Source organism: Ursus arctos, chromosome X (assembly GCF_023065955.2).
Source record: "Ursus arctos isolate Adak ecotype North America chromosome X, UrsArc2.0, whole genome shotgun sequence".
NCBI lineage: Eukaryota > Metazoa > Chordata > Mammalia > Carnivora > Ursidae > Ursus > Ursus arctos.
In genome coordinates, this window is record NC_079873.1 from 68,801,378 (window position 1) to 68,816,758 (window position 15,381).

Below are 15,381 nucleotides of genomic sequence, written 5' to 3' on the forward strand. Positions count from 1 at the left end.
ATGATTTGGGTCAAAGCCAAGACTAGAAACCATGTCCTCTAATACAGTGGTTCACACTCCCCATACCATCTAGCCTTTTTTTCTTTTTTTTTTTCTTAAAGATTTTATTTATTTATTTGACAGAGATAGAGACAGCCAGCGAGAGAGGGAACACAAGCAGGGGGAGTGGGAGAGGAAGAAGCAGGCTCATAGTGGAGGAGCCTGACGCGGGGCTCGATCCCATAACGCCGGGATCACGCCCTGAGCCGAAGGCAGATGCTTAACCGCTGTGCCACCCAGGCGCCCCTAGCCTTTTTTTCTTAATCAGTCAAAATGAGTAATTCAATATGCCAAGCAAAAGTAATCCTGGGAAAATGAAAATATAAAGATTTTTTTAACTGCTGAAAAAAATTAATGGAACAATGAAAAGAGAATATCACCTATGAAGAACTAGTTGACAGCAGTTTTTAATTAACAAGAATAAAAACTAACACCCAGCATGGCACTTCCGCAATGATGAAAACATTCTATAGCTGTACTGTAACCATAGTAGCTAACAGCCACATGTGTCTACTGAGCACTTCAAATATGGCTAGTCCAACTGAGAAACTGAATTTTAAATTTTATTTAATTTTAATTAATTTTAATTTAAATAGCTACATGTTGTTCATGGCTAACCTACTGGATAGTGCAGAGTAAGAATGTACTTTAACATGGAAATGAGCGGCTTACTGTATCAGAGCAAGCATATTAAAATAAGACAGTTCAAATAATTAGAGAACACAATTTAATGGAAAACAATACCTTTATACTCATCCGGATGTTTTTCATACTCCATACAAAATGTAAGAAACTTCATTAGCATTCGCTTTTCTACCATAGTAAGTTGTTTGCTATTAAAGACATCTGCTCTAGAACAAGGAACCTGAAAAACATGATTTTAAGTTAAGAAAACTGCTTCCTAGTGATACAGCATTCCAAATTACATTTTTCCCTATAACTATAACAAGATCATTATTTCCATTCTAGCCATTTGTGTTACTTTCCATCAGTTCTAATGGTATCTGTTGGCTTCAGAGCTAATTAACTTGTGAGCTCTCTTACTTAATTCTGCCAAGTTGCTCCTTATGCCATTAAAAGGCCAATGGCATGTCACCCCTAACTGGGTACAAATAACAGCTCAAATCTAGCAATACTGCCTGATAGTAACCTTTCTTCAACACCAACATCAGGCTGCAGAATAACTTATGAAAAATTAACACTAGAAATTTTAATTGAGTAATCTCTTACTATTTACTTTTACCATGCAGGATTGGAATTCGCTGCTTTGCCAGGAAAACAACAACCCTATTTGCTTATCCTTCCAAAACAAATCATAATAACTTAAGCTCATACCCAGTTACAATACTTGAGTAGCAAAGTACCTGTTCCACTCTTCCTTCTCGAAATGCAAGAATCCTGGTAATATTTTTGAACTCTGCATATCGACTTACATTAGATTTGATTAAAAGATCAATTAGCAATCCTCGAGAATACAGCAGCTGTACAAAGAAAATATTTTATAGGATGAAATAAAAGGCAAAGTTGTGGAAAAATTGATAAATGCTAAATAAAGATATATGATTCCATATATTTTTTAATATTTGTAAAAAGCACTTTACCTATTAATAGTACATAACACACTTTACTACAGGTTTACAACTGATTATCTGAAAAGTCAAAACCTAAAAAACACTGAATCCAAAGTTTTTCTGTATTAGTTTGGCAACAAAATGACCCAAACTGGTATCAGGCTCTTCTATCTCTGCCCCACTTACTGTGAATATTCATACATTTGACTGCAGAAATATTAATAGGTTTAATTAAAGAGTGCCTCCTCAGACCTTGCTAAGAATTTTTTTAAATCTAAATAACAGAACACAACAGGCCCAAGGGTTTTGAGTAAGAAACTGTAGCCTAAGGACAGTGGTTATTAAGAAGACATGAGTTCGCTGGACTTCCTCACCAAACAAAAAAGAAAAAGACTGGTTACGCATTTCTACCACAAGAGTCAAATTTTAGGTCCCTCTATAATTCTAGCAGTCTAGATTTATATGAGATATGTCTTTTTCAAGAAATGAGGATGATGGTTATTGTCAGCATGCACATGAGGAATTGATTTAATCTTTCACATCTCTCATAACAATTATCAGAGAGACAAAAACAAGTTCAACAGTATTATCTAGCATGTTCCAAATTTAACCATATGGTTAAATGCAACAGATTTGGCTATGTCCTATACTGATATACCTTTAAGTGTCTATAACTCAATAAATTTTAAAAATGTAAGTGTTACATCTGTAATAGTGGAGGGAAAGAAAGCAATTAGCTTTACTACAAAGAAAAAGGGAATTTCAAAAATCAATCCAAACCCTTAGTCTGAGTAACCAAGAGGTCAGTAAAGTCTTTGAAAATCAGTATTAGGTAAATTTTTATAAAGTCCAGCATTGTGCTGAACAAAACTGGCATTCCTTTTTTTTTTTTGGAAACTAATCCAAACTATCCTGACTACTAAACTCAGCATGTTATTTCATTATCTTCAGCTTAATACCCTACACAACTGATATAGCCCATGTTTTTAATAATATACTACCAAGTATTCTGTAATTATAATAAAAAATATGTACTTCAAATACCTAATTTGCTTAAAAACAAATACTTGAAATTCAATGATCCCTCAGTAGTCATAATTTCACAAATATTAATATAAACATAAGATGTATTTTCACTTAATTAGATCTAGTAATACTTAAGATTTAATGCCAGCTTAAAAATAATTCGCTTACAATAACACCGAAGAGTAAGAACACATTTCAATTAAAACTACACTAAACTTTTGTCTGAAGCTTAGTAATAACAAGTACAGTATTTAAACCTAAGCCTCTTTTTCACCATTCTCTAAGTGACTTAAAACAGAAATTTCAGTGATGAGAGGCTAAAGAATACCAAGTATCCTTCAACAGAAAAATGGATAAAGTTGTGTGGAATTATTTGGTCATAAAAGAGAATGGAATTATTTGGTCATAAAGAGAATGAAATCTTGCCATCTGCAACAACACAGATGGACCTAGAGGGCAGTATACTAAGTGAAATAAGTCAGAGAAAGACACCACATGATTTCACTCATATGTGGAATCTAAAAAACAAAACAAATGAACAAAGAAACAAAAAACGAGACTCTTAACTAAGAGAACAAACTGGGTAGTTGCCGGAGAGATGGATGGGTGTGGCTGGGTGAAATAGATAAAGGGAACTAAGAGTTACAAACTTACAGTTATAAAATAAGTCATGGAGATGAAAAGTACAGCACAGGGAATATAGTCAATAATATTGTAACAATGTTGTATGGTGATAGAAGGTGAGTAATCATGGTGAGCAATGAGTAAACGTATAGAATTGTCCAATATGTTGTACAACTGAAACTAATATTGTATGTTAATTGTATTTCAATAAAAATAAATAAAAAAGAATATTTCAATATTACATTTAATAATTAATTAATCATTTTTGCTTCACTTGGCCATGTTGGTTCCATAACTATTAAGGGTATGGACTTTCTTAGAAAAGAGTTCTAATTCTAAGAACTTCAACTCTGATTTTCTCTATTACTCTAAGCAGTACAATATTATACTATAATCATAATATATATACTACATAAAAATGATAAATATTTGATTTAACTAACCTACCCTGAGTAGTATAAGACTACTTTTTAAAAGCCTATATTTATGTGGATGTGTTTTGTAAACTGTAAAGCACCACAGTAATGTGTCAGTTTTACCATGACGACTTTGAGATGGAATTCATGTAGAAATATCAAGTAGTTTGGAGACATCAAACTGGACTTTAGGAAAGAGGCAGGGCTTGAAACAGATATTTGGCAATCACCCTAAATTTAGATGCAGTAACTGAAATTAGATCAGACAGAATTTCCAAGGAGTAACTGATGGCCCCAATATCATGGAATGCACTGCTTTCCACACCACAGGTACTCAGTAAATATTCACTAAATGACTAACATTAAAAAACGATAGAAAACCTCTTATATTGCTATGGTTCTACATTCTTTAGCTACTGCTGCTTTTGTAGGATGAATTTATTATTATTTTTGAAATATATAAAACCATAAAAATTACTATCAGGACGAAGTACAACTGCCTTGACCACTCTGGACACATCTGTTTTTAATTTACCCTAAAAGAACCACTATTATGATCCACTTAAACTCATGAAAATACCCAGAAATCTTAAAAGTCTCCTCAAATGTCTTGGCATCTAATTAAACTATCTCCCCCTCCACTACAATAAGCATTCATCACGTTCTTTTACAAGTGAATAATTTCCTACGCTAATTCCAAAAATTGATAACAGCACCATCATCTACCATTTTCCTTTGCAATATTTATACTCTATTTCAGCTACCATAAGGGTTAGAGACTATTATAAACTAGTGCTGATTCTTTTTTTTTAATATTTTATTTATTTATTTGACAGAGAGAGAGACAGCCAGAGAGAAAGGGAACACAAGCAGGGGTGTGGGAGAGGAAGAAGCAGGCTCCCAGCAGGAGGGAGCCTGATGCGGGGCTCAATCCCAGGACCCTGGGATCATGACCTGAGCCGAAGGCAGACGCTTAATGACTGAGCCACCCAGGTGCCCCAACTATTGCTGATTCTTAACCAACATTTATATCATCATTTAAGTTAGATATTCCATATTCCAAGTAACTAATTAAAAATGAAAATTTCAGAACAAAGCCCATTTGTTACTTCAGTTTTTTTGTTTTCTTTTTTGGTTTTGTAAAACTTATTTTCTGTTCATGAGAACAGTAAGACCATTAGTAAACTATGAATAAACTTCCACCCAGGAATCAATAGCCAAGGTAACATGGAAAAAATGCTAGATTTCAAAGCAGGGCAGGGTCACAGTAGCTGGAGAAGATGAAATAGATGGTGCAGAAATATGAAGTAGGCCCAAAGTAGCAGTCAACTCAGAGCAGGACAGAATCAGACACAGAAAGCTATGTGATAGAAAGAAACAAAGGGTAGTAAAAAACAAAAACAAAAACAAAAACAAAACAACAAATCTCCTATTTTTAGGCATCAGGTTCAAAAAGAGCAGCATATGAGTATATGGGACTGTATTAGCAAAATGTGAAGAATATGTAATTAGTCTCTCTCTTTACTCTGTAACTTGAAACTTCAAGACAGCACATTAAATTGAAAAGCCTAGTTTTGAGGCAAGTCTAATTTTGTTTACTACACTCTCCTACCTCTTTTTAATTTCTTATTGTTTGCCCTCAGTTTATGGATTTGGTCTGTTTCTTTCTACTTTCTCCCAGCCCTGTTTCTTTTTTTCTTTTTTTTAAAGATTTTTATTTACTTGAGAGCAAGACAGAGACAGAGAGAGTGTATGTGCATGCACAGAAGCGGGGGGAGGGGCAGAGGGAGAAGCAGACTCCCCACCGAGCAGGGGACCCAATGTGGGGTTCGATCCAAGGGCCCTGGGATCAAGACCTAAGCCGAAGGCAGCCACTTCACCGACCGAGCCATCCAAGCGCCCCCTATATCTAACCTTTTAAGACCATTATCCTTACTTGTTTTCTGTTCTTTTTGTGCTACATTAACCTTGCTTCCTATAAACCCAATACAACATTGTACTCTCCAAAGACTTGGAGGGGGACCTCCTCTGAAGTTACACTGATCTAACATCGGAGTTAAGGACTGAAACATAACCAAAGACAACAGCATTGTTCTGAGCCTCCCTCCTCTTGCCAACTGTTAAATTATCCTCCAAAGCCCTCACACCTGAACAGATGATTTTCAAGAATGTATTGGTTTTTTTCAGAATGTTCACCATCATACAGATGTTAAAATAGTTATATAGAAGGGCTAAAAAAAGTTCATTTAATAAACTATAAATATAAATTTATAATTAGGTTCATTAGAATTTTTCTCTTGATAGAATTCATAGTGTCCACGTAGTAGGAGAATATTAGAATGGACTCTGCTCTAGTACAAAAGTATTCTTGTGCTATAGTACTGAGCATTTTTACTGCATTTTTAAACCTATATTTAAAAAATATTTTAACTGAATTATAAATTTCTGGCTACTATCTCTTTATAAAACAAATGTCCCACACTTTAAAAAATAAAATTATAAAAATTGGGTTTATGGTCCCAGATGCTATTTTCAATCAATTAAAAATTAGTATTATTCTAATAATAAGGTGAAGAAAATTAGCACTTACTTTTGATACCAAATCAATATTAAATCTCCTGCCTTCTTTAATAATTTGTGAGTAAGTTATCCTATTTTTCTTTGGTTGCAACGCAGTGTCTTCTGCTGTGGGCACATTTTCACTTGTTTCTTCTTCTGAAGCTGACTTCACACGAGTTTTATCATCATAATGTTTTTCGTTTTCCCCTGTTACTTCCACATCGTTTATTTCTAGGGCAGTCTCTTGATCACTGCTTGGAGTTTGTTCGGTGGGCATTTCGCAGCTCACAGTGCATAATGACTCATCTTCTGAAGGCTGATAGGCAGAATGTGCAGCTTCAGTGGGGTTCCCAGATATCACGGAAGCATGATTTTTCTGCAGTGCACCAGCTTCTTCGACATCTTCATGTAAATCCTGACTAATGAGAAATTATAATAACAACACACTTTTGGTAATTGCACTGGCCACATCTTTACATTATTTTAATGGCTATTTTTATTTCTTTACCCCATTTATATTATCAAGTTCAGTATACATTTTGTCTTATCTGAACCACACACTAAACATACATCTGTTAAGATTTCAATACAAAATGAAACATAATTAATATTTGAAAAATACACATAAAGATTTCAGAGTTTAGTAGGGTCTGTCACATGTACACTTTTGAGAATCTAATGCCATCAGGGGAATTTTATTTTAGAAACAAATCAAAAGTGCTTACCAGCACAGCCTTCAGAATAAATAGGACAGTGTTCAAACCCTGACCCTGTGATTAGGGAACTCTGTGAACTTAGACAAGTTATTTATCCTCTCTGATCGAAATTATTCATCTATAACATATGGATAATAGCATCTACCTCACAAGGTTGTTTTGAAGATTAATAGTTTAGTTTTCATGGTATCACACGCAAAGAACCTGTCACAATGCCTAGCACATAGTAAATGCTCAACAGTGGTAGTTATCAAAGATTATTATTATTAATGGTGTGACAGAGCTATAAAAAGTCTGCCATAAAGTTTAAGGTGGCTTATCACAATGTGGTACCTAAGAGGATCTTTCTGTATTTTTTCCTGCTTTATTTTGTTTTAGTATTAGTGTCTATTACTCTACTGGAAGTCCCAATTCCAAAGTTACTACTAGGGTTAACATTCTCAGTCCATACGCTTTGACTGATAAAACAGGCATTATGCATTTCACTTGCATGGTTTATCCATGATCAGGTCATGAAATTGAGCCCCGTGTTAGGCTCTGTGCTGAGTCTGCTTGAGATTCTCTCTTCATCTCCCTCTGCCCCTCCTGCCCATGCTCTCCTTCTCTCTCTCTCTCTCAAATCAATAAATAAATCCAAAAAAAGGAATAAATGGGTGAAACAGGAAATTAAAGAATAAAAAATAGATGGAAACAAATTAAAATGAAAACACGACAGTCCAAGAAAGAAAAATCTCAAGTAAACAACCTAACCTTAGACCTAAAGGAGCTAGACAAAGAAATACAAACGAAGCCTAAAGCCAGCAGAGGAAAGGAAATAATACAGATTGGAGAAGAAATAAATGACATAGAAACTAAAAACAAAACAAAAACAAAAACGAAACAGATCAATGAAACTAGGAGCTGGTTCCTTGAAAGAACTGTTAAAAGTGATAAACCCCTAGACAGACTTATGAAAAAGGAGAAAGGACACAAATAAATAAAATCAGAAATCGACAGAGGAGAAATAACCAACACCACAGAAATACAAACAATTATCAGATAATATTATGAAAATATCAGAAAATATTATGAAAAATTATATGTCAACAAACTGGACAACTTGAAAGCAACGGATAAATTCCTAGAAACATATAAGCTACCAATACTGAAGCAGGAAGAATCAGAAAACTTGAACAGACCCAGAACCAGCAAAGAAGCTGAATCAGTAATCAAAACTCTCCCAACAAACAAAAGTCCAGGGCCAGATGGCTTCCCAGGGGCATTCTACCAAACATTTAAAGTAGAGTTAATACCTTTTCTTCTGAAAGTATTCTAAAAAAACAGAAGAGGAAGGAAAACTTTCAAATTCATTCTACAAGACCAGTATTACCTTGATTCCAACACCAGACAAAAACTGCACTAAAAAAGACAACTACAGGCCAATATCCCTGACGAACATGGCTGCAAAAATTCTCAATAGGATACTAGCAAATTGAATCCAACAGTACATTAAAAGAATTATTCACCATGATCAAGTGGGATTTATTACTGGGCCACAATGATGGTTCAATATTCAGAAGTCAATCAATATGATACACCACATTAATTTAAAAAAAAGGATAAGAACTATATGATCCTTTGAAAAGATGTAGAAAAAGCATCTGAGTACAATGTACATTCATTATTTAAAAAAAAAAAAAACCTCAACAAAGTATGGTTAGAGGGAACATACCTCAACATAGTAACGACCATATATGAAAAATCCACACCTAATACCATTCTCAATGGGGAAAAACTCAGAGTTTTTCCTCTATGTTCACGAGCAAGATAGGGATGTTTACTCTTACCACAATTATTTCACATAGTACTGGAAGTCCTAGCCACAGCAATCAGACAATACAAAGAAATAAAAGGCATCCAAACTGGCAAAGAAGAAGTCAAACTTTCACCATCTGCAGAATGACATGATACTCTATACAGAAAACGCCAAAGACTACGCCAAAAAATTGCAAGGACTGATACATGAATTCAGTAAAATAACAGGATACAAAACCAACATACAGAAATCTGGTGCATATATATACCAATAATGAAGCAGCAGAAAGAGAAACCAAGGAATCAATCCCCTCTACAATTATTCCAAAAATCCTAAGATACCTAGGAATAAACCTATCCAAAGAGGTAAAAGATCTATACTCTGAAAACTAGAACACTTAATGAAAGAAATTGAAGGTGACACAAAGAAATGGAAAAACACTGCAAGCTCATGTATTAAAAGAATACTGTTAAAATGTCTATAATGCAAACAATGAATCACGGAACACTACATCAAAAACTAATGATGTACTGTATGGTGAATAACATATTTTTAAAAAATGTCTATATTGCCCAAAGCAACCTACAGTCTTCATGCAATCTTTATCAAAATAACAGCAGCATTTTTCACGGAACTAGAACAAGCAATTCTAAAATTTGTATGGAACCACAAAATACCTTAAATAGCAAAAAGCAATCTTCAAAAAGAAACGCTAAGCTGGACACACCACAATTCAAGACCTCAGCTTACATCATTACAAAGCTGTAGTGATTAAGAGAGTATAATACCGGCATGAAAATAGATACATAGATCTCAAAACAGAATAGAAAACCCAGAAATGAACCCACCACTATATGGTCAATTAATCTTCAACAAAGCAAGAAAGAATATCCAATGGGAAAAAGACAGTCTCTTCAACAAATGGTGTTGGGAAAACTGGAAAGCAACATGCAAATAATGAAACTGGACCACGTACTTACACTATACACAAAAATAAATTGAAAATGGATGAAAGACCTAAATGTGAGACAGGAAACCATCAAAATCCTAGAGGAGAACACAGGAAGCAACCTCTCTGACATTGGCTGTGGTAACTTCTTACTAGATATGTCTCCTGAAGCAAGGGAAATAACAGCAAAAATAAAACTTTTGGGACTTCATCAAAATAAAAAGCTTCTGCACTGTGAAGGAAATAATCAACAAAACTAAAAGGCAACCTACAAAATTGGAAAAGACATTCTCCAATGATGTATCTGATGAAGGGTTAGTGTCTAAAATCTATAAAGAACTTTTCAAACTCCACACCCAAAAAACAAATAATTCAGTTAAAAAATGGGAAAAAGACATGAACAGACATTTTTACAAAGACAACACACAGATGGTCAGCAGACACATGAAAAGATGCTCAACATCACTGATCATCAGGGAAATACAAATCAAAACTACAATGAGATATTACCTCACACCTGTCAAAATGGATAAAATTAACAACACAGGATGCAAAAGGTCTTGGCAAGGCTGTGGAGAGAGGGGAACCCTCTTATACCATTGAAGGGAATGCAAACTAGTGCAGCCACTCTGGACAACAGTATGAAGGTTCCTCAAAACATTAAAAATAGTACTGTACAAACCAGCAATTGCACCACAGGGTATTTACCCAAAGAATGCCAAAATATTATCTCGAAGGGATACATGCACCCTGATGTTTATAGAAGATTAACATTAGCAAAATTATGTAAAGAGCCCCAATGTCCATTGACTGATAAATCGATAAAGAAGATGTGAGATACACATGTATCATAAATATGATAGGAATAGTACTCAGCCATAAAAAAGAATGGAATCTTGCCATCTGCAACAACATGGATGGATCTCATGAGTATTATGCTAAGCGAAATAAGACAGAGAAGAAAACCACACGATTTCACTCATATGTGGAATTTAGGAAACAAAAGACATGAACATAGAGGGGGGAAGAAAGAGAAGAAAACCAAGAAACAGACTCTCAACTATAGATGACAAGCTGATGGTTACCAGAGGGGAGGTGGGGGGAAGGGGGAGGTGGGGGGAAGGTGGGGGAGATGGTTGTGGGGGGGGCAGTTAAATAGGTGATGGGGATTAAGGAGGGCGCCTTGATGAGCACCAGGTGTTTTATATAAGTGTTGAATGACTAAATCTACACCTGAAACTAATGTGTATGTTAACTAACTGGAGTTTAAATAAAAGCTTGGGGGAAAAAAAGAATATTTACAGTCCAACCAAAGAAAGAAATATATATATTTAAGAATCTGGGGGTATAAATTCAGGTATTATCTAGTATTGTTTATCAATAAATTGTATTAACAAAGTAATACCTCACAGTGAATGCAACTTTTTTTATGCCTAATATCAGTCACAGTTTGAGATAAGTCAAATAAAAATTGCCAACCAACTGATTAATTTACTCAGCACAGCTTTTAACTATTCATTTCCATTTGCATCTTTTTCACCACAGTATAGGTTGTTGCAAAAATTGTATTATTTTACTTAGTTGTGTGTGCTTTGTTCTAAGGCCAATCATTCCTGATTTGCACAGTATATGTTAAACTTCTAACCAGCTATTTATTCTTGCAAATAAATGTTTATGGTTACCCATAAGAGTTACAAAAATCAGACTATCCAAAAGTTATTGTTCTGGAAACTAGCAATATAAAAAACCACTATATTCAATTTTGAATTGCTACAATAAAATATATTGGTATATATTTTTCTCTACTCTTACCAACTTCAAATGTTAACACACATTATGGAATATAGCTGACATACTAACCTCCTGTCACATTTTTCCAAGGACAAAAGTTTGTAAGATGATGTACAGCAAGTACTGCTGGTTGTCTACAGAGCAACCATTAGTCTCCTCCTCCCTAGCAAAAGAGATGTAATTCCAGAACTAGGGAAAGGATCATGGCTGATTAAAGCCTATTATAGTAATTTATAGCCCTTTGCTGCTAACTGATTTAGGAGTGAGCTGGTTATTCAGTTTTAGCCAATACGACAAGGGAGAGTGTGCTAGGGGCTCCTGATGAAGACTCTCTAGTATAATAATAATAAAAATATATACATATGGGGCACCTGGGTGCTCAGTCAGTTAAGTGTCTGCCTTCAGCTAAGGTCATGATTTCAGGGTCCTAGGATCGAATCCCACATGGGGCTCACTGCTCAACAGGGAGTCTGCTTTGCCCTTTCCCTCTGTGAGCACGCTTGTGTGCACGCTCGCGCGCGCTCTCTCTCTCTCTCTCTCTCTCTCGTAAGCGCGCGCACGCTCACATTCTCTCAAGTAAATAAATTAAATCTTCTAAAAAAATAAAAGGGATACATATGTTAGGAAAACTCTCCCCCTTCCTATTATTTTTAGAGGTCTTTGCTGCATGAAAACCTGTTTAGAATTCTGGTAACCACTTTGTAACTCTAGACAGCAAGCTAAGAGAAGTGCAGAGCAGATACCCCAAAGCCTTGATGTGATTAAGATGCTCAATTAATGAGAAAAAATACAAAAACCACAAAACAAGTAACAAAATAACAATAAATACGCATCTATCAATAATTACTTTGGATGTAAATGAACTAAATGCTCCAATCAAGACAGGGGGTGACAGAGTAGATTAAAAAAAACAAGACCCATTTATAAGCTACCTACAAAAGACTCATTTACCTGCACATTAAAAGAGAGGGGATGGAGAAATGTTTATCATGCAAATAAATGTCAAAAGAAAGCCAGGACAGCAACACTTATATTGGACAAAATAGACTTTAAAACAAAGACTGTAACAAGAGACAAAGGATACTATATAATTAAAAAGGAGACAATACAACAAGAGGATATAAGAATTGTAAATGTTTATGCACCCAACATGGAAGCACCCAAATAAATAAAAGAGTTAATAACAAACATAAAGAAACTGATAATAATACAATAATAGTAGGGGACTTAAAACACCCCACTTACATAGATGGGATTCATCATCTAAACAAACAATCAACAAGGAAACAACGGCTTTGAATGACATGCTAGACCAGATGGATCTAACAGATAATATTCGCAATAGTCTATCCTAAAACAGAACACACGTTCTTTGCCATCACACATGGAACATTCTCTATTAACAGATCATATATTAGGCCATAACACAAGTCTTAAATTCAAAAACACTGAAATCCTATCATGCACCTTTTCTGACCAAAACACCATGAAACTAGAAAGTAAGCACAAGACAAAAATCTGGAAAGACCCCAAATACATGGAGGTTAAACAACATGGTCCTACCTAAACAATGAATGGGTTAACTAGGGAATCAAAGAAGAAATTAAAAAATACATGGAAACAGGGTGCCTGGGTGGCCCAGTCCGTTGGGCTTCTAACTCCAGCTTGGGTCATGATCCCAGGGTCCTGGGATCGAGCCCTCCGGTGGGCTCCCTACTCAGCCAGAAAGCCTGTGTCTCCCTCTCCCTCTGCCCTTCCCCCATGCTCGTGCTCACTCTCCCGTACTCTGTCTCTCTCTCTTGAAAAAATAAATAAAATCTTTAAAAAATATACACGGAAACAAATGAAAATGAAAACACAACAGTCCAAAATCTTTTGGATGCAACAAAAGCAATTCTAAGAGGAAACTATATAGCAATATGGGCTACCTCAAGAAGCAAGAAAAGTCTCAAATGAATTATCCAACCTTACACCTAAAGGAGCTAGGAAAGAAAAACCCAAAGAAACCTAAAGCCAGCATAAGGAAGAAAATAATAAAGATTAGAGTAGCAATAAATGATGTAGGAACTAAAAAAGACAATACAACAGATTAATGAAACCAGGAGTAGGTTCTTTGAAACAATTAATACAATTGATAAACCTCTAGCCAGACTTATCAAAAAGAAAAGAGAAAGGACCCAAATAAGTAAAATCACAAATGAGAGAGGAGAAATAACCAACATCACAGAAATACAAACAACTGTAAGAAAATATTCTAAAATATTTATATGCCAACAAATTGAAAAACCTAGAAGAAATGGATAAATTCTCACAAGTATAACCTACCAAAACTGAAGCAGGAAGAAATAAAAAATTTGACCCGACAGATTACCACCAATGAAATTCAATCGGTAATCAAAAAACTCCCAACAAACAAAAGTCCAAGGCCAGATGGCTTCACAGGTGAATTCTACCAAATATTTAAAGAAAAGTTAATACATTTTCTTCTGAAAGTATTCTAAAAAACAGAAGAGGAAGGAAAACTTCCAAATTCATTCTATGAGGACAGTTATCACCCTAACACCAAAACCAGATAAAGACACCACCAAAAAAAAAAAAAAAAAAGAGAACTTCAGGCCAATATCTCTGATGAACATAGATACAAAAATCCTCAATAACATACTAGCGAACCAAATCCAACAATGTTAAAAAAAATCATACACTACAATCAAGTGGGATTTATTCCTGAGATGTAAGGGTGGTACAATATTCACAAACCAATCAACGTGATACATCATCATATCAATAACAGGAAGAATAAAAACCTTATGATCATTTCACAAAATGATGAAAAAGCATTTGACAAAGTACAACATCCATTCATGATAAAAACCCTAAACAACTGGTCTATAGGGAACATACCTCAACAGAATAAAGACCTTATATGAAAACCTCACAGCTAAGATCATACCCAATGATAAAAAATTGAGAGGTTTTCCTGTAAGATCAGGAATAAGACAAGGATGTCCACTCTCACCACTTTTATTCAACGTAGTACTGGAAGCCCTAGCCATAGCAGACAATAACAAGAAATAAAAGGCATTGAAATTGGTAAGAAAGAAGTCTAACTTTCACTATTTGCAGATGACATGATAGTACACAAATAAAACACTAAAGACTCCACCAAAATACTACTAGAACTGATAAATGAATAAAGTTGCAGGATACAAAATCAATGTACAGAAATCTATTGCATTCCTTTACAGTAATAATGAAGCAAAATAATAATAATAAAGCAGAAAGTGAAATTAAGAAAACAATCCCATTTACAACTGTACCAAAAACAGTAAAATATGCAGGAATAAATGTAACCAATAAAGTGAAAGACCCATACTCTGAAAACATAAAACACCGATGAAAGGAATTCAATATGACACAAAGAAATGGAAAAACATTCCATGTTCATGGGATGAAAGAACAAATATTGTTAAAAATTCTGTATTACCTAAATCAATCTACAGACTTAATGCAATCCCTGCCTAAAGAACAGCAGCATTTTTCACAGAACTAGAACAAACAATCCTAAAATTTGTACGGAACCACAAAAAAAGCCCAAATAGCCACCTTGAAAAAGAGCAATCTTGAAAAAGAAAAAAAATTAGAAGTATCACAATCCCAGACTTCAAGTTATATTACAATGCTATAGTATTCGAAAACAGTATGGTACTGGCACAAAAACAGACACTTAGATCAAAAGAACAGAATAGAAAGCCCAGAAACAAACCAACAATTACATGATCAATTAATGTTTGACAAAGGAGGAACGAATATCCAATGGAAAAAAGACGGTCTCTTCAACAAACGGTGCTGGGAAAACTTGACAGCAACATGCATAAGAATGAAACTGGACCACTTT

General features: G+C 34.8%; 1 protein-coding gene across 4 annotated transcripts in view; it reads right to left on the bottom strand.

Annotated features, from left to right (window-relative positions):
- The window catches only part of CHM (CHM Rab escort protein), a 196,161-nt gene that overhangs the window by 108,123 nt on the left and 72,657 nt on the right, over positions 1-15,381 (bottom strand). For all 4 annotated transcript variants that reach the window (XM_048213444.2, XM_048213445.2, XM_057312932.1 and 1 more), the window contains 3 exons: positions 6,267-6,654; positions 1,404-1,520; positions 784-904 (listed from right to left, as the gene is read on the bottom strand). In XM_048213444.2, coding sequence (XP_048069401.1) covers positions 784-904; positions 1,404-1,520; positions 6,267-6,654 — 626 coding nt within the window. The remainder of the gene's footprint in view (positions 1-783; positions 905-1,403; positions 1,521-6,266; positions 6,655-15,381) is intronic.